At 40.0% G+C, this 22,950-nt stretch overlaps 1 protein-coding gene across 3 annotated transcripts in view; it reads right to left on the reverse strand.

Moving 5' to 3' along the window:
• Window positions 1-22,950, reverse strand: part of ripor1 (RHO family interacting cell polarization regulator 1) — a 45,544-nt gene that overhangs the window by 3,339 nt on the left and 19,255 nt on the right. For 2 of the 3 annotated variants that reach the window (XM_063479052.1, XM_063479051.1), the window contains exons 2-24: window positions 19,992-20,115; window positions 19,497-19,649; window positions 19,341-19,419; window positions 19,227-19,250; window positions 19,024-19,077; window positions 18,091-18,240; window positions 17,817-17,880; window positions 17,587-17,630; window positions 12,516-12,641; window positions 11,196-11,344; window positions 10,903-11,020; window positions 9,545-9,661; window positions 7,563-7,667; window positions 6,951-7,105; window positions 6,212-6,833; window positions 5,680-5,813; window positions 4,242-4,362; window positions 2,358-2,493; window positions 1,798-1,947; window positions 1,563-1,721; window positions 664-860; window positions 349-432; window positions 108-198 (exon numbers count right to left, since the gene is read on the reverse strand). In XM_063479052.1, the coding sequence (XP_063335122.1) occupies window positions 108-198; window positions 349-432; window positions 664-860; window positions 1,563-1,721; window positions 1,798-1,947; window positions 2,358-2,493; window positions 4,242-4,362; window positions 5,680-5,813; window positions 6,212-6,833; window positions 6,951-7,105; window positions 7,563-7,667; window positions 9,545-9,661; window positions 10,903-11,020; window positions 11,196-11,344; window positions 12,516-12,641; window positions 17,587-17,630; window positions 17,817-17,880; window positions 18,091-18,240; window positions 19,024-19,077; window positions 19,227-19,250; window positions 19,341-19,419; window positions 19,497-19,649; window positions 19,992-20,089 (3,130 nt within the window). In that variant the 5' untranslated portion in view covers window positions 20,090-20,115. The remainder of the gene's footprint in view (window positions 1-107; window positions 199-348; window positions 433-663; window positions 861-1,562; window positions 1,722-1,797; window positions 1,948-2,357; window positions 2,494-4,241; window positions 4,363-5,679; window positions 5,814-6,211; window positions 6,834-6,950; window positions 7,106-7,562; window positions 7,668-9,544; window positions 9,662-10,902; window positions 11,021-11,195; window positions 11,345-12,515; window positions 12,642-17,586; window positions 17,631-17,816; window positions 17,881-18,090; window positions 18,241-19,023; window positions 19,078-19,226; window positions 19,251-19,340; window positions 19,420-19,496; window positions 19,650-19,991; window positions 20,116-22,950) is intronic. The other variant, XM_063479054.1, reaches the window with a different exon arrangement.

Raw genomic sequence — 22,950 nt, forward strand, 5'->3', positions numbered from 1 at the left:
AATGAACATAATAGAAATGGAGTATAACCAACCGTAAAATCCAAACTACAGTATGAAAAGAGTTAGTCTTGCTGTTCTATTGTAAATAATATGAAGGTTATTATTACCGAGCACTAGCAGTGTTTGTTTGGCAGCATCTCGTACTTCTTCCTTGTCTGCCCGGCAGAGATACACCAACTGATCAATGCTTTCTTTGGCCTGGAATAAGAGCAGAACAAATACAGTGACAAATGCATTTTGTATAATACACCCCAAACAGAGTGCATACAGACAGGTGTTTAAATGTCACCTTTATCAAATCAGAACAGCAGCTTTGGATAATAGCATAAATTCTGCGCCTTTTTGTACCTTGAGACAAGCTAAAGCTTTGCATCCACACACTCGATTGTCCACATTCTCATCTTCCAGCAGCTCCAGACAGCTGACCAAAGCCTGAGAAGGACAGGATGCACAAAATGTTTCCAGGCTTTGATACACCAATTATGGGGTTGTTACAGGCTTCTGCAGCGCACACTATGCACAGGTCTATATACAGCAGTATCAAAAGATCCTTTTGCTATTCAGGAAGAAAACAATTAGGACAATTTAGCAGGTAACCATTTTACAGAAGAAACAAAACAAAACAAAACAACACACACACACACACACACACACACACCTCACCTGTTTTCTCTGTCTGGGCTGAGCAGTGAGGCTTCTCAGTACAGAGCTGGCAGAGGCAGACACTTTGCCCCGAGGATCTTTTAGTAATTTGGCCACGGCATGAATTCCTTCTCTCCTCAGGCTGCACTCTGCAGGGCGGCGTAGAGCATTGACAATCACATCCTGGTCAGATGACGCCAGGTTCTGTACCAACCATACTGTTAAAGGAAGGTTATTGGAGGTTATTAATAGCACAAGTTTTACTCTTTTGTTTTTCCTCCCCCCCCCCATTTAAGTCATTTTTACACTACAGCCCTGAAACCTCGTACACGTCAGACAGCTGAGCTGTAATGAGAAATATAGCCAAATCTTTTGGACCATAACATAGTCTTTCTCCTGCTAACTGACCTAGTACATTGAATTTAACTGATGCGGGAACAAATCAGGCGATTGCCTGGCTGGATTGTTGCTTCCAGCACACTCCATGGGCCTGATCTAATAAACAGAGCTACTGAGCTTCATGCCACAACTGCAGATTATTGCTGAAACGAGTGGAAAATTCTTCAAGATGGATCAAGTAATGTAATGACAAAAATAACATTGCAAATGCAGGTTTTTACACATGTGATTCTCTTTGGAAACAGCATGGGAATTCAGAGATGTAGCTGATAAAGCATCAACAGGTTTCAGAGAGCATCTGGTACCTTTCTCCTTCTCTCCCACACACACACACACACACACACACACACACACACACACACACACTGTGGCACAGTATCTGTGTGTAAATGCTTTTTAAAATGAAAAGAATGTTTTGAACTGGCACTGACAATTAGTAAATCTGGTCTTACACGTTTACGAGTATGTATCTGACACATCCAATCTGTGGAATGTGTGTGTGTGTGTGTGTACGTACTTACCCTCTTTTGCCAGTTCAATGATGTATGTGTCCATATCACTGACAGCATTCGAGTCCAAGTAGCTCCACAGCTGGAACAACGTCACCATCATGTTGTCCCTGCTGCTTCCTCGTCGTGGTAACCTCTGATCCAGCACACGCTCAACCAGGCACAAGAACACTGCATACACACAAACACAGATGTTAATATGCTCCACATACCAGCATGTGCAGTATACCCACTGATGATGATTTACCTTCTTCGGCCCTTTCAGGCAGTAAACCAGCATAGATTGTCGACAGTGTATTCAGGAACCTTTCAGCAGAGACGCTGTACACGCTACCCTGTCCCACACATTCTTGCCATAGTGACACAGCACCCAGACACAGACCTAGCTCAGGGATAACTGACAAACAGAAAACAGGAGACCGTTACAAGCAAGGTGGGAAAGCAAGATACTGGGGGTTAGTGCCATACATAACACAGGAAATTTACTAATAGTATAAGGTTGCAGCTTGCTTTGAATCAGTGCCTTGTAAAGTCTGTTTTATTCTACTTTCACCTTCTTGACAGGCTGCATGACACAAATCCATAATTACTTATTATTTAGTGGAATCTCTACTTCCATGTACCCATGAAATGTTTCTGATGACACTAGTTGCCATCCAAGCCAAAAGCAGACATTTCATTCTTATGCTCCCACCAATGAAAATTCCTCTTCAACTTCTTTTTCTTGTCTATACAGTTATTTTGAATAGATGCCTTTATGGATGTTTAAACAAATGAAATGAAATGAACATAAACAGCACAAATTACCTTCAGTAGCTGGTCTGATTTTCTGTGGGTTTTCTTTGGTGACACGTCGGATGATTTCGAGGACACGAGCCTCTCTCAGCAGTCTGTCCAAGGCATACATCTCTCCACACCTCAGAGGACCAAACTTGCCCAGACGCTTAAAAAAAACAAAAACAAAAAACAGTGTCATGTGTCACTTCATGAAAGTCAGGTCAGGCATTATTTGAACAGCTTTAACACAAGAGTGAATCTTGTTTTCTCCAACATGATGTGCTGTTAATAACGGCTTTTAGATTAAATTATGTATTTGTAAAAGAAAGACCAATATTACAATTAGCAATACAGCAGCCCTCACAGCTGCTACTGCTTTAACTTATCAGTGACTAGGGATGGGTATTGATAAGATTTTCACGATTCCGATTCCATTTTCGATTCTGTTTAACGATTCGATTCTTTATCGATTCTCTTATCGATTCTTTTTAAAAAAGGAGAACACTAAGGTCGATTAGCTTAGAACTTTGTTTTATATCTTCTCTTTGAACAAGATAGAAATTTAGGAGTAACATGGCCTTACAAACCCAACAGTGAGATCTTAAGAGATCCACAGCCTATGCCTCTTCAATGGGGTGTCACAGGGTTCCCAGGAAAAAAAATTGTAAATGTAAAATAATAAATATTCTTCTGTAGCAATAACAAAGTATAACATAAATTATTCTGTAGCAATTACACAAGAATATCCAGTAATGTCCCTGCCTACAATTAAACACATTCACTTACTGAAAATTGGGGGCATCTGCTGTGGCAAATGGGTGCAAGCCTTTGACCACAAACTTAGTCACTGCTCGGTGACATTCGTCTATCCTGGCCTGAAAGGAGATGCTAACGGTAGACTGCAGCGAGAACTGCCAGCATCTGAGCCAGCCAGACTCTGTCTCTCTCATCATGGTCACCTAAATGCAGCGCACAGTAATGGCAGGTTTTGTAATAAGGCAGATCGCGCTGACATAATATGCACTGTTAGTTGATTATTTACCTGCCGCATTAACGGGAGAGGACGTGCAAACGTTACCGTTGCTGCTGGGTTGAGATTCACGAGTCCGGAGCAGAATTAAAAACACGACATTCATTTAAGGTTATCGCGTGTTTTGTTAGCAAATGCTTTTGCATATTCGTAGTGTTTCCTCCCTTAAATGAAATATCTACTTTGCAAGTATTGCAAGTTGCCCTGTTGTCATCCGTTCTCGTAAAGTATGACCAAACTTTTAAGTGTTTGAGCCGCCATGTTTCCTGCCAGGTAAATGACGCTCCGCAACGTGGTGACGTCATTCGGGGCGATTGGAATCGATAAGGGAATCGTTTGCAAAAATGGCAAACAATTCCAAGGAATTGAAACAGTGGGAACCGGTTCTCAACAAGAACCGGGTTTCGATACCCATCCCTATCAGTGAGTGAATAATACTTTTCAATGGCATCCTGAAACTATGATTACATAACTATCAAACACTATGCCAATTGAATGGATTTAAAAAAAAGAAAATAATGGTATTGACTGTATGTAAACATAATCTCGCCTGGGTTTTCATCGGAGTTCCCCCTGGTCAGACATGCCCAAAACATCTTTCCGAGGAGATGTTCAGCAACCATCCTAGTCAGATGCCTGAATCAACTCAACTGACTCCTTATGATGCAGACTGAGCTCCTCAGTCCATCTCTAAGGCTGAGCATAGACACCTTTCAAAGGAAGCCAATTCCCATGACTTGCATCGGTGAAATTTTTAATTATTCACTACCCACAGCCATAGATGAGAGCAGAGTGAACTTAAGGTAACGACGTGCCATGAGAATGTGAGGTAGCTACATATGAGTTTGGCTAATAACATGAGGATAGTGTTGCAGATCTCTTACCAACAACTGTGCATTGCAGTTCTTCAAATGGACCACCAGGCAGCAGTCTAGAGTGGTGCAGCCTGTGGTTAGGGGTACGGTGGAGGAGGAAGGGCTGTCCCAGCCTCTGTCCAGCAGAGACCTCCACACACACACACACACACACACACACACACACACACACACACACACACAACATCCAGTGTTATATAACATTTCCATTAACGCCGTTTTATCCATATAAAGTTCAGTACAGTTTAAATGTACTGTCCATGGAAAAATAGGCTCTCAACATTAAAACCCAGACTTGGTCAAATACAACAGGGAAGTACACTGTTACTGTATAATACAGTGTTGATGGTTTTGAAGGATAACATAAAATATGCTTATATTGAATTTGATACAGCAACATTTCAAAAAGAAGTTTACCATCGTCATGCATCAACTCTCCTTTTATGAACACTAAGCATCTGGGAACTGAGGATTCCACTTGCTGTACTTGTGGAGGTAACACGTCATCAGGCCTTTTTCTTATAATTTTCAGTTCAGGTTTTCACTGGGAGATGTGCCTGGACTGCAAAGAATAAATCTGTGTAGAACACACTTTGGCAGCGCCTTGCTATATTAAAAAAAAATAAAAAAAATAACGCAAGGCTACTACTGCGACACTGTTGCTAGTTCAGTTCCTGCAATATAATGGAGTTATCATCTATGGTACAAAAGTTCACTGGCTTTTGAACTGTGCGCTGACAAGTTATTGATGTACAGTGCAGAAGACACACTGTTTATAATTTCCCAAGAAGAATAATACTTTTTGATGAGTTTCAGTTCAGTAAGTGGTAAATGAATCTGACTGGCTGACAGTCAGAGCTATTCAGTACTGTTCCAGACCCGTCTCTTGGGTACAGAGATTGCTCTGGATTTTCTTAACCATTTATATTTTGTACAATACATTATGAACTCCATAAATTTAATAAACACCGTTTATATTGTTGTTTTAAACTCATTTTTGCCAGTGATTAACCCAACTGGTTGTGAGAAGTTCCACCAAGTTCGTTTTTTGTTTTAGGATTGCAGAATAGCTTTAAATTAAGCTCGGTCATATACAGGCACAACTGTGGGATAAGGCCATTCAGCTAATGACCTTTGGCAAAGAAAATAAAATATGATTTTTAAGCATGCTAGTATTTCAGTCAGGTTATGTGTTAGTTTGACCCTGCTTACAGCTGTGCTACAGTGATCATACAATGGCCCAGAGGACACCAATACACTGGAGTTTGTAGATGTTAAATGAAGTAGGCATATTTACAGTGTCTGGTATTACTGTGATTCAGGTTTAATGACCTTTAGATCATACTTTCTTTGCTTACTGATTAAGACTGTATGCCTCACTGTGTCATTACACTGAAGTGTGCAAACGCTTGGATGGTTGGTTTTCAGTTCATTTGTCAGAACTGACCTGCTATTTCTACTCCTCTTATCACCATCCTCCTCTTCCTCCTCCCAGTCTGATCCATTCAGGAAGTCAAAGCTGCCAAGAGCTGTTTCCACTGTGAGGCTGACTACGCTGGGTGACCGGCTGTGCCTCCCACCCTGCACTCACAAACAAAGCCATAGTTAGGCTGTATGCAGTCACTTCAGTTTTTTGTTTTTTCAGGAGTTCTTTGAATCATAGTCACATAATGTTGGAATAGCATGTAATCATTCAGCTCACATGTATGCTGTCTGTAAAGACGAGGGAGGCATACCAGATAGTGTAACCACTGAAACTTATATAGTAATTGCAAAACTAATATTTGGAGTAATAATATTTCGATATCAATGACACGGGAAAGCTGTGATAACATTTATAAATGCATACAATCATTGCCCCTTAATGTTAAAAAAGGGAAAATTAAACTTGGGGACTTGTTAAAAGTACCTTTAGCTTAAGGCAGTTTTTTGTACTTTACTAACCTGTTTTCTTGTTTCTCACTATGTCTTACTCTCACCTTCAATGTAACCTGCAGCAGTTTCAGCTCTTGTTCCAGTAGTTGTAGCTCAGAAAACGGTCCTCTATAATCATCTATAGAGGAAAGTACAGCTACCAAGGCATCCTCTAGTCCACTGTCCACTGGACCATCGCCCTTAGCAGACAGGCAGTTGGAACTTGCCGCTGGGATATCCTCTTCCACTGGCACCCGCAGAGCTAGATATGTCATATCCCCACTTTCTACAGCATTAGAGTCTGCTCCTGCTCTGAGAGGGGCCGATGTATCCACAGAGGTGGATGTATTGTGTTGCTTCCTGACTGGGTGGGGATCAGTGACATCAACAGCTGTGTCAGTGTCAGCAGAAGTGGGTGACTCAGGAGTTCTGCTGGCCACCTCCATTTCAATGTCATTGATTGAGATTCCAGAGACCAGAGACATCACGTCCCCCGATTCACTGACAGGCACCACAACACCATCAGCACTGTTTTCACTAATGTGACTCAGAGAGCGTAAGTACAGTGTAGAGTTACTGCTGGTAATTACTGGCACATCCACTGGTGCCATAGAGGGGTGTTTCCCCGCAGCTTCTTCCTCACCGTCAGGCTTTGTTATTACAGTGACTGTCCCCTTTTCCTCATGCCTGCAAAACAGTTCATATATCAGATGTTGATAGAGCTCACCATAGAAAAAGAATGTTATTTTATCTTTGTTCTCATGTGCAAACAAAACATTAACATTTTTTTTTTTTGTAATCTACCTGTTGCTCTCCGCTGGTTGTTTCGGTAGGTCGATACCTTCCTGACTGGCATTTTGAGCTGAGGAAGGCCAGTTTCTGGAGCAAGAAGAAACATTAGGCTGAAGGAGGGAACTCCTTTGTCCAACTGGCTGGATGTCTGGTGTCACCACCACTGCCTAGAAAGAGAGACACACCGAGTCACAGAGTTAAAGTAGTAAACACAGTAAAGTATGCAAACCAGACCAGGCTATAGAGTGGACTGAGTGAGGACTCCAATTTACAACAGAAAATAAGTCAAAGCCCTCAAAGAAAAGGTTCAAAATTCCTCCACACTGATGTAAGAGATTGATGAACTCATTACAGAAACCATTTGCGCAAGGTACTGGTGGCTCCTCAAGCTACTGAATCATGGGATGTACTTAGTTTTTACAAGACTGTACACATGCACATGATTTCCTGTACATACTATAAACATATAATGCATATCAAAGTTTATCTTGTCTTCATAATACTTTTGTTACTGTGTAATGTTCAAACAGCTGTAGCCCCTCTGAATCAGAGGAAGAGAGATACAGATTGAATCCTTAATATTATCATGTCATAGATGAGAGTTACATATCTGTTGTGTGTTACCTTTGGATGTGCAGGCAGCTGTGGGCTGGTTGAGTCATCAGAAGATTCTGAAGAATTAGACCACGCTGGTCCATTCTCCAACTCTCCCTGTAGGCGGATCATGTTCTAAAAGAGATGAGCACATTTTAAAAGGCTTGACTGCAAAAAAGGGGGAAAAATGGAGACCTTTTACAACAAGCTGGCAGGAAACTGAACAGTCACTGCACCTGGTTGCACATTATTTGAGCAAAGGCGACACACCTCCTTTACTCGCATATTTAAAGCGAAAAGTAAGGTGAAGGCAAGACATGAGAGTCAGCATGTTATCCTGTTAACCAAAGGTTCAGAGGTGACTGTATGGTAACTTTTTCTATTTGCTTGCCGTTTTTAATCTCACTATAGTACAACATCCTTAGTCTAGCTCTGTAACACTGTAGCATTTATTTATAAAGAGAATAACTTTGAGTTATGCAACTATCGTGTAATATTCAAGAAAATACTGGCCAGTGCTACCCCTCAGCCTCCTAGTAGATACACCCTTAGTTTCAATTTCAAAATCCTATGTCACCTTGTTGTCTAACTTCTGACCTTGAGGTCAAGGACAATGAGATTCGAACTCATCTGAGATGATCTGCTTTTAGTAGATATATCTATGGTATCGATTTGAAATATAAGGCGACTTCATTCTCAAGTTATTGCAAGATTTTCAGAAAAGGTGACCTCTGGCCTTCACCTGGCAGGGTGACGAATATACTGATGAGTAGGGCTGTGCTATATCATACCATTCACGGTAATACCGGTGTAATTTTGGGCAACGCTAGGAAAATGAAATATCGCGATAGAATATGGGTAAAACGCGCATGCGCAGTGCCTATGTTTACATACGCACATGGCGGTGACGCAGAATGAGAAGAGCGAAAGTGGATCGTTAAATGAAACAGATGAACCAGAATTGGTTTGTAAAAATGCTGCAACTTCAGTGGTGTGGAACTGGTTTAGCTTTCGTCCGTCAGATACACAACAAAGCACTATTTTTGGTAGAGCATGCTAGCGGGCCGTCGTTATTACCGTGTTGTTTGGAAAATACGGCACACTTAAAATCAATCCTTTGATTTTTCTGAGAATCGACAGTGCCCCTTATAATCCCGTGTGTCTTATTTATGAATTCTGGTTGTGTTTACTGACCTCGAAACGATTTTATGTGGTACACAGCGCTCGAAAATCTGTCAAATGTTTTCGTACGACTTTGCTAAGCTACGAACCCGCACCGCTTGATGGATTGTCGGAGCATTACGGCTATCGTAGGCTGGCGCCTCGCGGAGTGATACGTACTGTGCTTCAGCATAATATTACCGTATTGTGTGTGTTTAATCTCTTTTTAAGTTTTGTGGATATTATACATGGTTATGCTGAGGATATGTCGGCCAATTTCCACTGGAAATGCCTTTTGGTTAAACTGTCAGCACGGAATTTGCATTTGCACTGTTAAATTTTTATATAACTTTGATGCACATAAAAACAGCTGCTTGTTTAAGTGAAAATACATTATTAGTGCAAAAAAACCCATCAAAGTTGTGGACTTGTAAAGTATTTTGTCTAGTGTCAATTATATCGTCAGTTATATCGTTATCGCAAATTTTCAAATGTATATCGTGATAAATATTTTTGGTCATATCGCCCTGCTCTACTGATGAGGTAAAAAGCTAAAGGCTTCAGTGCATGTGTGAAATGGCTAGGAGTTATAAGTCTAAAGATCATCATCATAAACTGGCACTGATGATGGCTAACAGTAGTCAGCTCTGTCGGAGGGTGGGGGTCTAAATATTATAATTAGAGAGCCATGGAGATGCATGAGGAAACCTTGCACGCATCTCTCATGGCTCCATGAAGCCATAAGCACACAAATGGACACTATGATTCTAGTGCTTACTCTACACCAAAGTATCAATATACCAGAAGGTCCTGTGTTTCTACACCGCTAGGTCTACTTCTTCACGACTTACTGCAGTGGACTGCCTTGTTGGTGAGTTGTCACTACAGGAGCAGCTCTGGCTAAGAGTGCCTCTGAAGATGTCCAGCAGTGGCCAGTGCTGCCGCCTTGTCAGATTCCGAGGCAGAGACTGGACATCAAAGTGGCAGCAGGTGGAACAAAGGGTATCGGAGCAGTTAGATACTGAGGGCTGCTGGCTAAACCCTATATGTCCTTTAAAACTCTCAATGTTCTCATTTACAGATTCCTAATTTTATTTGGTGGATTAAATCTATAGAATAGATTTAATCTGTTATTTTTTAAAAAACATTGTGTTCTCATCGGTTTTTTTAAAGATGTGTTTAACTTCTCTCTCTCTCTCCCCCCCTCTGGAAAAGGCTATTTTTAATCTGATTGGTTGAGGTGGAGAATCCCAGGAATTTAAAACCTAGTGGGTGTTTAATCATGTGCATCATCACATGAGCCAAGGTGTGGTTGAAGAAGAAGAAGAAGAAGAAGAAGAAGAAGAAGAAGAAGAAGAAGGCGTGGATCATGACCACCAGAGGACTGGGAAGGGATCTCAAAATTACATTGTAGGTGACTGACAGTTGGTGTTGGACGCCACCCCCTCATGGTTGTTGACAGTGGACATGGATAAAGATGCACACCTGAGTCTTGTCTCGTCGAGGTGGTTCTTCTATGTCGTGCCATGCTTTGAAAGGAGTGGCAATTTGGTTTCCTCAATGTAGAGGCCTGAGCACTCCCCACTGATAAGTGTTTTTGCTTAGCATGTGTCTGGAAGTTTTTTCCTTATTGCTAAAGGTATTATCCTTTAGAATTTAGATGTTATGTTTATAGTTTTTGTCATTTTCCATTTTATCAATCTGTCTTTCTCCTGTTAGTGCAGCTTCCACATTTAGTTCTCTTTTCCTCCAATTTTCTGTCAGTGTTGTGTTCACATAGCTCATCACACACATCTGTGTTTACAGACTGAACATTTCCCATTTTTTCCTGTGAGTTTGTTTTTCAAACAAAGTGTCAACCCTTCATTTACTTCCTGTTTAAAAATAATTTTCCTATTGGCTCTTCCTTGTTGGTTTTCTCTGTGAATAAATTTCTGCCTTGTTTGACTTCCTGTGTTTTGTTTTCTAGCACTTGACAGAGAGCTTCCCTTTCAGCTTTCAGCTATTTTCTCTTGTGAGTGGGCCTATTCCTCCTGCTAAAACCAACAGTCTTTGTTAGTTTTCCAACTATCTATATATGAATGCCAAGATAATACACATCAATATATGGGTAGTAAGTACGAGCAATCAGCAACTTTACACAAACTGTTCTAGGGTTAGACTGAAGCCTTTCAAAGAACTAATATTCTAAAGCGAATGCTAAACTCACACGTAAAGGTGGTGTGTCAGGTGGAGTCTGGTCAAAAATGGCTGAGATTCGCTTATTGATGCTTGGTGGTTTGTTGACAGTGCTTGCAACCGATCCCTGGTCATCTTTATCAAACGGACTGAGAGAGGTGAAAAGGAATAAAGGATGGGAAAGAGAGAAAAGATACATTCAATAAACATCAAATAATATTTACATTATGCTCTGTTAATGATACCTTTAAATGAACAAACACTACAGCACTCATGAAGCTCAGTATGATTTAGTACACTCATAAGATGACTGACGAAACTTACTTCCAGGTCACCTCAAGGCTTAGCTTAATAGTCCCAAGGTCATTAATATCCACAGCAACCATCTGGGGCAGCGCAGCAAACAGGTCCTTTGTTTCACAGGAAACACTTCCTACCACCACGTGATTGGCTAAGCTCTTTAGCTCTGTCACCTAGGAAACCAGAGAAATGTTGTCTGATGATGGTACCATCTTTTTTCTGCCTTCAACAAGTCAGTTTCAATCATCCAGGCTGAAACTAGTAGACTGTCAAGTTTGTCAAGGTGCTGATGTCATTGGGAAAAGATATTATTATTAATAACACAATAGGATCACACAGTGTCTTTTATGGCTAAGGGGTAAAAAACTCACACATTCTCCAATAATAATGGACAATATGAAGTTCCAGAGGATATTAAAGTATTATTCTTTGATAACTGAATTCAAAAAGGTAAACTTTCATACATTGTATATTCACTACATGCAAAGTGAAATATTTCAAGCCTTTTGTGTTTACACTTTGATAACTATGACTTAAAGCTCATGAAAATTAAAGATCAAGTTTCTAAAATGAGTACATTTCATTTTGAAATGATCAAATGATGATTAAAAAAAAAAAAAAAAGACTTGCTGTTGGTTAAAAAGGCCGCTGCAACGATGTATATTAATGGATGATGTATATGAATTAATGACTACAAGGAAAAGGATGGTTTTGAAAAGGTGCAAAAGAAATGATCACAGTTTAAGAATATTGTCAAGGAAAATTGAAACATTTGGGACAGCTTTATAAAGAGTCAACTGAGGCTGGTGTCAGAGCATCAAGAGCCTCCACTCAACGATGTCTCTAGGAAAGTCAACTGCCTCCATGCCACAGAGCACAGATGCAGTAATTTGTGGCAATGGTGACCCAATGAAGTATTGATTGTATGAATTAACATCTTTTCAGTACTTTTTGATTGGTCTTAGGAAATAATCTAAAAATTTTAGGTGTTGCATTTTTGATTTTCATTAACTACAACTATGATTGGTCAAAATGTGAACAAAAAAAAATATTTTGCTTTACATGTAACAAATACAAGAAAGTAAACTTTATTTATGTAATAAGTGATTTTTTCAGTTTAGAATAAAATGTAACAAAAAACCCCTAAAACAAACCAAAAATTTCATGACGCTCGGATTTTTTTTTTTTAGATGCATTATTTTTTATGACTTATTACATAAGATGAAGCAGTCAATGACCCAAACCAGGACTGAGTATTAATAAAATTACACATTTAAAGAAAAAAAAAAAAAAAGAAGGAAAAAAAAAAAAAAATAAAAAAAAAAAAGACTGATAGTGACAGACCTTCACAGACAGGAACTCATTGATGAGTGGCTGAAATACAATCTCTTCACTGTCCCACACTTGTTTAGCATTTATCTCTATTCTCCCCCGGAGCTTCCACCGCTGCCGACCATACTTCATAAAGATCTGAAACATACACATACGCAAAAACAAACAAACACAAACGCAGGGTTATACAAGTAGATGAATACTAAATTAATTTTTAAATACGGAAAATCCGGTTGGCTACTTGAAAATTATTGATAGTTTGAGCAGTTTATTTCACATTTATATATATATATATATATGTATTATGTGATGATTTTCATAAAGCTCAGGGTTGAAAAGAATTGAGAACTCACACCTTACCTACTCACATAGCTATAAATGTCAATGGCTAGAGCATGAATGTGCAAGTGATAAGGCCACTTTTTAAAAAAACAAAAACAAAACACTACACAGTTAAAGAAATGTAACTAATGTTAATGAAATATGATGAACACTGTAAAGTTAGAACTGTCACGTCACAACTGTATGCCTTCACCAACCAGACAACTTGCAGTGTATTTAGACTCTCAACCTTTTGAATATAAAATTTTATTTTTCATCATTTTTACAAATTCTGACATTAACTGCAACAAATTGTGGACAAGAAAAAAAACAACTCATTTTTAAGGTCACTGTAAGGCTTCACCAAAATATTCTAATCACTTGATTCGAACTACATTTTAATAAATTCCCTCAGCGTGTTCCTCGGATATCATGATTACGAGAATGGTACAGACAGACTTGTGGGCAGTACAGAAAACAAAATGCCTTCAAACATTCACCACTGGTGAGAATTTTTCTCACTAGGTTAAGTTACTAAGTAAGTGTCCCTCTAATTTCATAGCTGATCATACACACAATCACACAGGACCTGCTGCTTGCTGCTGTGTACAGATAACTCCACAGGGAACAGCTAAAGCAGTGTTTTCACACAGGCACTGGGACAAACCCTTCTCAAAACCGCGATAAGTCTAAATGGTTTACTATTTATATAGCAATTTGCTGTATAAATACTAATATTGCTTAGTGGATACTTAACACACCTTTACAATACAAGCCACAATGACCCATTCATACAGCAGTTTTCATTCTGTCATTTGTGCACTCTATGCAGTCTATCATGCTGATGCACCAGAGGACATCGCCTGCCCAGCAGGGTGGCAACAATAAGTAGTGATGTTATTTTAAAAAGGACTCAAAAACTTAGTAATGAGAAAAAAATGACTACATATAACATGTGTTACAGACAAGTGTTTGTAACTGGCAATGAGTCTTTCACATCACCATGGAGGAACTTTGACCCACTCTTCTTTGCAGAACTGTTTTGACTCAGCCACATTGGAGGGCTTCTGAGCATGAATGACCTGTTTAAGGGTCATGTCAAAGCATCTCAATTGGTCCAGACTTTAAGGCCACTTGGTGGCCTAAAATGAACTGATAAGCCAGACATTCTCCTTCAGGATTTGTTATTAGAGAGCAGAATTTATAGTTCATCAATTACAGGCAAGTAATCCAGGTTCTGAAGCAGCAAAGCAGCCCCAGACCATCAACAGTTAAACACCACCAGCATGTTTAACTGTTGGTATGGTGTTCTTTTCATGAAAAGATTGTTACATTTGACATAAAATTAACACGAGTCAAACCATTTTGTCTCATCAGTCCACGGAATATTTTCCCACAAGTCAATCATTAAGTTGTGTTTTGGCAAATGAGCAAAGGAGCCTTTGTGTTCTTTTTGGTTAGCAGTAGTTTTCTCCTTGGATTTCTCCCATGGATACCATTTTCCCCCAGTCTCTTTCTTACTGTTGAATCATGAACTCTGACCTTAACAGAGACAAGTGAGACCTGGAGTTTTTCAGATGTTTCCCTTTGTTCTTTTGTGACCTCCCGGATGAGTCATTAATGTGGTCTTGGATGCTCCTGGAAAAGTTCACTAGTGTTCCATGTTTTCTCCATGTGTGGTTAATTGGTCTCACTATGGTTACTAAAGCCTTTGGAAATGGCTCTGCAACCATTTCCAGACTTATAGATGTCAGTGATTTTGTTTCTCTGGCGTTTCTTTAGAATATGGCATGAGTTGTTGCTTTTTGAGATCTTCAGGCCTGCTTCACTTTGTCAAACAGGTTCTATTTAAGTGATTTCTTGATTTATTGGTTCTGGCAGCAGTAAGGCCTGGGTGTGGCTAGTGAAATTGAACTCAGCTTTCCAAATAATGTGGTTAATCACAGTTAATCATGATTTAATGAGGGGGGCTTTAACTTTTTTTTTTTTTTTTTGGTTAAACACAGGGCAGGTAGACTTAGATTATTTCCTTTATTAAATGAAATGAACATTTAAAAACTCCATTTTGTATTATTTCAGATTAGTCACAAATATGAGAAAAAAAAAAAAGAAAAAAAAAGGGGGGGGGGCAAATACTTTTTCCAAGCACTATATGCTGATTGGGTTCTAATCACTACATCATGATGAAGGAGAAGGACGCCACAAGCAGAAGAAAAACCACAGGTGGAAGATGGCGACTAATGTAGCTGCTACAACAGCATTGCCCCTTGATAGGAAAGTTGATACTCTGAGGTGGATGACCAGTTGTCCATTTTCTTCTGCTTATCCGGGGCCTGTCAGGGGCAGCAGCCTAAGCAGAGAAGCCACGGCCACCTCCTCTAGCTGAAAGAAATCTCTCCAGGGTCTCCTGGGTCTTCCCCGGGGTCTCCTCCCAGTGGGACATGCCTGGAACACCTCACCCAGGAGGCCTCCTTGTCAGATGCCCGAACCACCTTAACTGGCTCCTTTTGATGTGGAGGAGTAGCAGCTCTACTCTGAGTCCCTCCTGGATGGCCGAACTCCCATCTCTAAAGCAGAGGCCAGCCACCCTTCGGAGAAAGCCAATTTCTGCTGCCTGAAGAAGCCGATCCTGTTCTTTCAGTCACCGCCCAAAGTTCGTCACCATGGAGGAGGGTAAAAACGTAGATCGACCGGCAAATCGAGAGAATCACTTTTGCACTCAACTCTTTCTTCACCACGACAGACTGGTACAGCAATCGCATGACTGCATCCACAGAACCAATCCGTCTGTTGAGCTCAACCCTGCCCTCACTCTGAACAAAACCCCAAGATACTACCCTAAGTGAAGCAGTAACTTGTCCCTGACCAGGAGTGGGCACTTCACCCTTTCCCGGCTGAGGACCATGGGCTCAGATTTGGAGGTGCTGGTTCTCATTTGCACCGCTTTGCACTCTGCTGCGAATCGCTCCAGTGTGATGATGAAGCCAACAGAGCCACATCATCTGCGAAAAGCAGAGATGAGATTCTAAGGCTACGTTCACTTTGCAGGCAAAAGCGCACCAAATCTGACTTTACTGACCCTATGCGACCCATATCGTGGTATGACAGCTTGAACGGCACAAACGCGATATTGTCAATCCGAACTAGGTCACTTACGCATGTGGTTCTGAATCCGATACATATCTGATGTTTTAGAAAGTGACTGCTGTTTGAATGGTCATGTCGCATTAAATCCGTCTTTTATGTCACTGACAAGACAGACGCCAATTATCAGCGCCGGAGAAGCGCCCAAGAAGACATCGTGAACGCTTCCTGGCCATCCAGTGTAGATGTTAGTGAAACTGCTGGGAAGACAACGTTGGAGAAACGTGAATATTTAATTTGTACTGTATAATCTGCAGATTCTGATAGAAATCTGCAACTATCTTTTGAAGCACCGCTCCTCTCTAAAACAGCAATAAGGATAATTATTAGGCCATATGTAAATAACAAAATAACTTTATAACTTAAAGCAAAATTGGGAAACGTAAAGTTCGAAACAAGCCTTTATATTAAGGGCCATCAGTCAAACAATACTGTTTGGTCTGGGTCTAAACGGAGCGCGTTGTGTGTGACGTCTTCTTTTGCACATGCGGGCCGCTTTGAGGGTTCACACTTGAGCATGTTTGCTGTCACACTTTATTTGTAGTGTGAAAAACCAGACAAAAAAAAAAAAAAAAAAAAAAAATCGTATTTGATCAAAAAAAATCAGAATTGAGCATTAAGACCTGCAGTGTGAACGTAGCCTAAGATCGCTCCAGTAGAAGCCTTCCGGCACTTGGCTATGCCTAGAAATTCTGTCCAGAAAAATTCTGCACAGAATTGGTGACAAAGCGCAGCCCTGGCAGAGTCCAACGCTCACCGCGAATGAGTCCAACATATATCCGGCTATGGGTGATCCCAACAGTTTACGCACACCCTCCGGTCCCCCTTCTTAAAGATGGGAACCACCACCCTGGTCTGCCAATCCAGAGGTACTGGCCTTGATCTCGATGCAACATTGGAGAAGCATGTCAACCAAGAGAGCCCTCCAACATCCAGAGCTTACATGAACTTAGTGCAAACCTAATCCACCCCAGAGGTCCTTCCACCAAGGAGTTGTTTAACTAAATCAGTGACCTCACCCAAAGTGATGGATGAGTCATTCTTGTCGTCCCCAGACTCTGCTTCCTTTATGGAAGACGAGAGCAGGATTAAGAAGGTCCTTGAACTATTCCTTCCACCTCCCTACAATATCCTTGTGGTCAGCAGTGCTCCACCCAAGTAGCGCACTGCTTTCCCCTCCTGAGTCACCTGACAGTTTGCCAAAATCTCTTCAAGTCTCTTCTGGATGACCAATGGTAGATAATAGATTCACAAAATGTAATACACAAACGATGCCTTGCGCTTTTCAGAACAAGGGAGGAAATCCTGTCCCATTTAGCAAAATGCATAAAAGAGCAACAACCAGATCTGTTCAAAGAATTCAAAGTGAGTGAGTTTCAATTCAACATCCAAATTATTACCTTCTTATATCTTAATGCTGATTTTTCAGGTGACAACATACTATCAGAATTTTGGTACTGAAAGATACAGTCATTGATTCTGGTGTCATCACAAGCTAATACCACAGGCTAAATATCTGGTAACATGACATCTATATTCTTAGTGTTTTAATCATATTTATATTGTTGTTGCCATGAATTCAGAGTGAAAAATGGAGGGTTTGGCGGGTGAGACAAACCTCATATTGGTCACCAGCACACAATCTAGCAAATCCTGCCAGACCTAAAAAAAAGAACAAGTGGAAACAGACTTAGCATTTTGTCAAACTGCAACCCCCCCCCAAAAAACATTGCAATTAATTAAGGGTCATATCAGAAGGAACACACACATAACGTATGTCATAATTGAGTTGCTACCTCTATTTAAGATTTTGTGTAATCATATCACCACATGATGTCTACTTCTTACCCTTCATCTTTATGTGGAACTTCCCCAGCTGGTTCTCAAAGTCATTCTCCAACACACACATGTTCTAAAGAGAATGAAAAGATGGAGACCTTCAGGCAGTCTTTTCTGTACAGTCTTACTTACAGCGCTACTCCCTATTACTACTTGCTCGTGCAATGGCTCCTTTCGTCTACAAGAGTAATTAGACACTTAGCAATTTTCTCAGTTTAATCTAAAACATTTTTCCACTGCATGCCTTTGTACTTTTTTTAAATTTTTTATTTTATTTTTTTACCTCTGTGTACTCCTTGTATCCTTTACTGGCTTCTGCTAAACTCTCCTTGGCCTCCTTACTTCCTGAAGAAGCGGTGTACGCTTTCACCATCTTGTTGGCTCCATCCCTGAGTCTCCTCTGCATGCAGTAGGACTCATAAAACTCCTCAATCTAAGAGTAGAGGGGAAAAGCTCACAGCAACTTCACTTGAGAGTAGAATTTAAGCCAAAGCCAGTCTTGTTCTAGACAGTAAGGTTGTCCAGCAGTGACAGGCTGCTGTGTGCGTTACATCACAGCTTAATGCAAACTCTGTGTAGTAACCACAGTAAAATAAAATACATAAATAAATAAATAAATAAATGCTTCACGTTGAGTTGGTAAAAATGTACTAACATTGCAGCTGGTCATTTTAGTCCACTTTATATTATTTTGGATGAAGCACCGGTGAAGGTGAAGCACCATTAAAAACAAACCTCATCATCCAACTAGTAATCCAGACAGTGGCCACTAGAAAGTGCGTTACCACCACCCTGCAGTCTTTTGCTTGTGCACAATGACATGTATACAAGCAAAAGACTGTATCCCAAAAGCGCTCTACTTGTTCTACATTTTGACACGTACAGCCTTAGTTCAAAATTGCTTCAATTCATTTTTCATGTCAAATTCCAAAAAGAGTACTCCATAATAACAAAGTAAAAATATATTGATGTATGTATACTGATCACTAGTTTGTTACAATATCAAGTATACACTAATCAAAAACGCCAATTTAAAAATGACAAATGCAGGATCATAACGGAAACACAGCCACGATAGCTGTAGAAAATATGTTCTATCAAACTGTTTTTCATCATCTGTTCATCCTGTGCACAAAGAGCAATGTAATTAGCAAGTCATACAAAAAGTCATCTCACAACTATACTCTTACATGTCAGGAAATGACGCTGGTCTTACCTTGCTGAGGTGAAACTCCAGTTTTCTAATGTACCTCTCAGTCACCTTTACTTGCTGATTAAAGGAAATTAGAAAATCACATTTAGTCTTTGCATTTGTTCCATTTATAACTAAGCTTTCACAGGATTTTAAAACAAGAATGGTAATATTAAAATTGACTTATTTCTAATATGAGCTTGTCTGAAGGATTCAAAGAAGCTCACCTTGTCCAGCTCATACAGGAAACCCTGCAAGGCAGAAAATATCAAGTCATCAGCAACTGAAACTATATCACTTTATTTATCTATTCTTACGCTGGGCCAAAAGTAACAACGTACCAGTCTAGAGTTCCTCTTTGATTCTTTTATCTGTCTGGTAAGTGTCTCCAAGTCCATCTGATGAACCTGCAGGTAAGACCTGATAACACAGACACACACACACTCATAATATCTCTCTCTCTTTCTATGAAATGCATTTGTTGAGTGTATACTCACTGAAGGCCTTTCTTCAGTGCTTCATACACTTCATCCAGTCGCTCTGGTTGAGGAACCTTCGGTGGGGGGTTGGCCTTGATCGACATAGTAAACAATCTGCTTGCTCTGCTGGGCTTCCTGCTGAGACCAGGAGTGCTGAACACCACAAGGTTTCTGCAGCACCACAAACACCAAGTCATTATTAGAAGTCCTGACCTAAAGTTATGAGATCGCCATAACATCCCTCAAGACCAGACCTGGGCGTTGTACAGCTCACGGCTCATATATAAACAAACATGTGTCTAGCCAAACAGCCCATTTGTGAGTGTGTTGAAATTGATGATTGAAATTTCAACATGTCACAGACCATCAATATATCACATTAAAGAGACACTTGTCCTTATGACAAGTTATTACACATAAGTACAAGATAGTACGTAAACAAGCTGTTTTACACTAGAAAAAACACATGGTTAGGAGGGATTTTTGTGTGTATGTATGCATGCATGTGTATACCGGTAAGGTTTGTCGTGGGTATTGACTCCAGTAAAGCTCTGGCTCCTAGTGATGGATCTGGAAGTGAGGCGTCTGACTGGGCGAATGGACAGAGACATTGTCGACAGAGTTCGGGACGGAGTCCCTGTTTAGAGCAGAGGAAGAAAAGCACACTGCTGACAACACAGCACAACTAAACCACTACTTTTAAAAATAACAAATAACAGCAAATAGTGAGTTCAAACCACCAAAATTGTTGCAGCATGCGAAATGTATTTCTCGAATCAAGAACAGTAAACTATTTTGTCCAAATGTGTGCTCTTTGCTTTCTGCAGCGGCCATCTAAGATGTGCTGACTGAAAACATGTTTAACAATCATAGAAGTATTTTTTGTAAGCTCAGTTCAAAAAAAAAAAAAAAAAAAAAAAAAAAAAAAAAACCCAAAAAACAAACAAAAAAAACCAAAAACCACACACTAATATTTTCCCTTTTAAAATATTAACTTAGCATCAATCAACCCAGATGAGCAACAGGATTCAAAGGTCTCGACTCAGGCCAGCAATAGGCCCACAACATAAGGTGTGTTCTAGATCAAGTTGGAATCTTCATCTGTGACACTACCACAACTAGGATTTCCAACCCAGGAAGTCAGAGCAGCCCCACCATCCCAAGGTTAACAATCAAGATGTAGGAATCTAAACTGTAAACTGCAGGCATCTAAACTGAAGGAAAAGTGTAAAACATAAACTTTGCTGCCACTATTGTGTATTTGCACCCTACTAAATAATTCACAAACAGAACACTGACCAAGCTGCAGCAGTGTTTTTAAATACAAACTACAAACACAAAGTATTGTGCTGTAGTTATGATTTTACTTCTTTCATTCTATCTAATATACTGATTTTTATTTATTTTTTAAATTTAATTAATGATTTTTCATTTGTCATGTCAAGTGTACAGCACTTTGTTTTCAGCTAGGAGTTGTCTGAAAGTCCTATATAAATAAATTGCTTGCTTGCTTGTGTTGCTAGTGATGCATGAATGGGTCTGCCTTCCTAAAAGGCAAAACAAACCCGATTTTTAGGCTTTTCTGACTTTACCATTGGAATGCCGTGAAATGACACAATTTATCAGTGTGGGTAAAAGTTAACGGAAAATGCAATTAAAGTTTTTTTTTGTATCTTTGTGCATTTTGTGCTGTGGGAACAAATAAATCTTAAATCTTGTAAAGGTTTATATCCAACTTCCTTCTTATCTTTCCGTGAATCCATTTTGTTGCTACAACATTTGCAGTGTCCTGCATCCGGTTTCTTAAAACAGCTGAAAGGCCTTTGCAAGGCAAGTACCAACCCCCTCCCTCCAAATCACAGGAAATGTCACAATCCAACAGGAAGTCAGATGGAACTCCTTCTCTTGACAGGAAATTTAACAAAGGAAGACAGGTCCAAAGGGCGCAGGCTTATGGCTGAGGAGAAAAGGTCAATTTTAACCACATCACTGAGACTAAAAAGAAAACCTCAATGATCTAATGTTCTCCAATTTTCATATTATCATTTCCCGTAAACATGAACATATTTTTTCTGGTTAAAAAGAACATTTTCAAGCTGATTTTTATACACTCACATAGAGAGGGGGGGGGGGGGGGGGGGGGGGGGGGGGGGATGTGCAAGTGCACATTTATGCAAACATTATGGTCAACTTTTTGTTTACTTAACCTAGTTTAAGTACTGACAAAAACATGAGTGCTGAGGGGGAGTGAGAGATAAAGGCATAGACAAACTGAGCCTGTCAGAGGTTCACAGCACACCAACAGACCAAGTGGAAAAGCTCAGTGATACCGTTTCCATCACATTCAGGCATTTCCTTCTTTTTGTCTGATAAGTAATAACATTACGCTTTGACAGCAGTGAAAAGTCTACATTACACAGTAAATATCTGAATGCTCTGTATGGTTACAGTGCTCTGTAAGGAGTCAGTGAAACATTGTTAGATTACATGTGTATTTATCCAATGGGAATCTCCTTTAAAATGTAATGAGGTGCTGCTGTCCACGTCCCTTTCTGGAAAAGTGCTGGGCCTTTCATGCTGTTTACACACGCGCACACACACACTTTCAGTATGTGAGTACATCATGTAATGCTAACTAAAAGTCAGCTGAGCAGTGAAAGCAGGATAACTGGACCTGGTTAATGGTTTAATAACCCCTCTATGTTTTTCCAGCATATCTTGGGACTCTACACTACACTGAGGTGGCACAGTAGTGCACTGGTTAGCAACCCTGTGATGGACTGGCCTCGGTCTAGGTTGCACCCTGCCTTCAGCCCTATGACAGCTGGGACAGGTTAAAGAGGTTTCATTTTGTTTGTGCAGCTCTATCACACACATTGTTCTAATTTGCATGCGCATCAGACTGAGAACCAAAATAAGTGAAACAACCACAAGTTAACAACAGCCTAGTTGAGTGAATGTTACCATGTAACATGTACATAGTATATGCTCTAAAAGGGACTGAATCCTTAGTCAAGCACTGGATCATTTTTACTTGATTTAAAAAGCTATGCAGATTGAATCAGAGTCAAGACATGAATCTAAAGAAACAGCAGTGCGCTCTTTCCACGTCATCTCATCATATTTGCATTGTTGAGATTTGGGAATGACTTTATATTTTAAATCTAAAAATGTCTGGAATGAAAACTCAAAGTCCTGAGAACCACAGACTCTGTACATTTATATGCATATGAGCTATCACTATATAAACAAATGGTACACCAATAAATCTAAATAGAAAAACCAACCTTGATGGTGTTCCAAGTCAGATGTCAGGTTCAAACAAGTCAATGGTAATCGGCACATTTCTCGCTCTGTCACATCCTATCTTGTCTAAAAAGTAATCTCTAGCTTTATTATTAGAGTGACACAAGCAAATCACTGCAGTAAATCATCAGCTTTAGTTGAACAACTAGCTCATTCAGACATTGGC

This window comes from Pelmatolapia mariae, linkage group LG7, assembly GCF_036321145.2.
Source record: "Pelmatolapia mariae isolate MD_Pm_ZW linkage group LG7, Pm_UMD_F_2, whole genome shotgun sequence".
Classification (NCBI taxonomy): domain Eukaryota; kingdom Metazoa; phylum Chordata; class Actinopteri; order Cichliformes; family Cichlidae; genus Pelmatolapia; species Pelmatolapia mariae.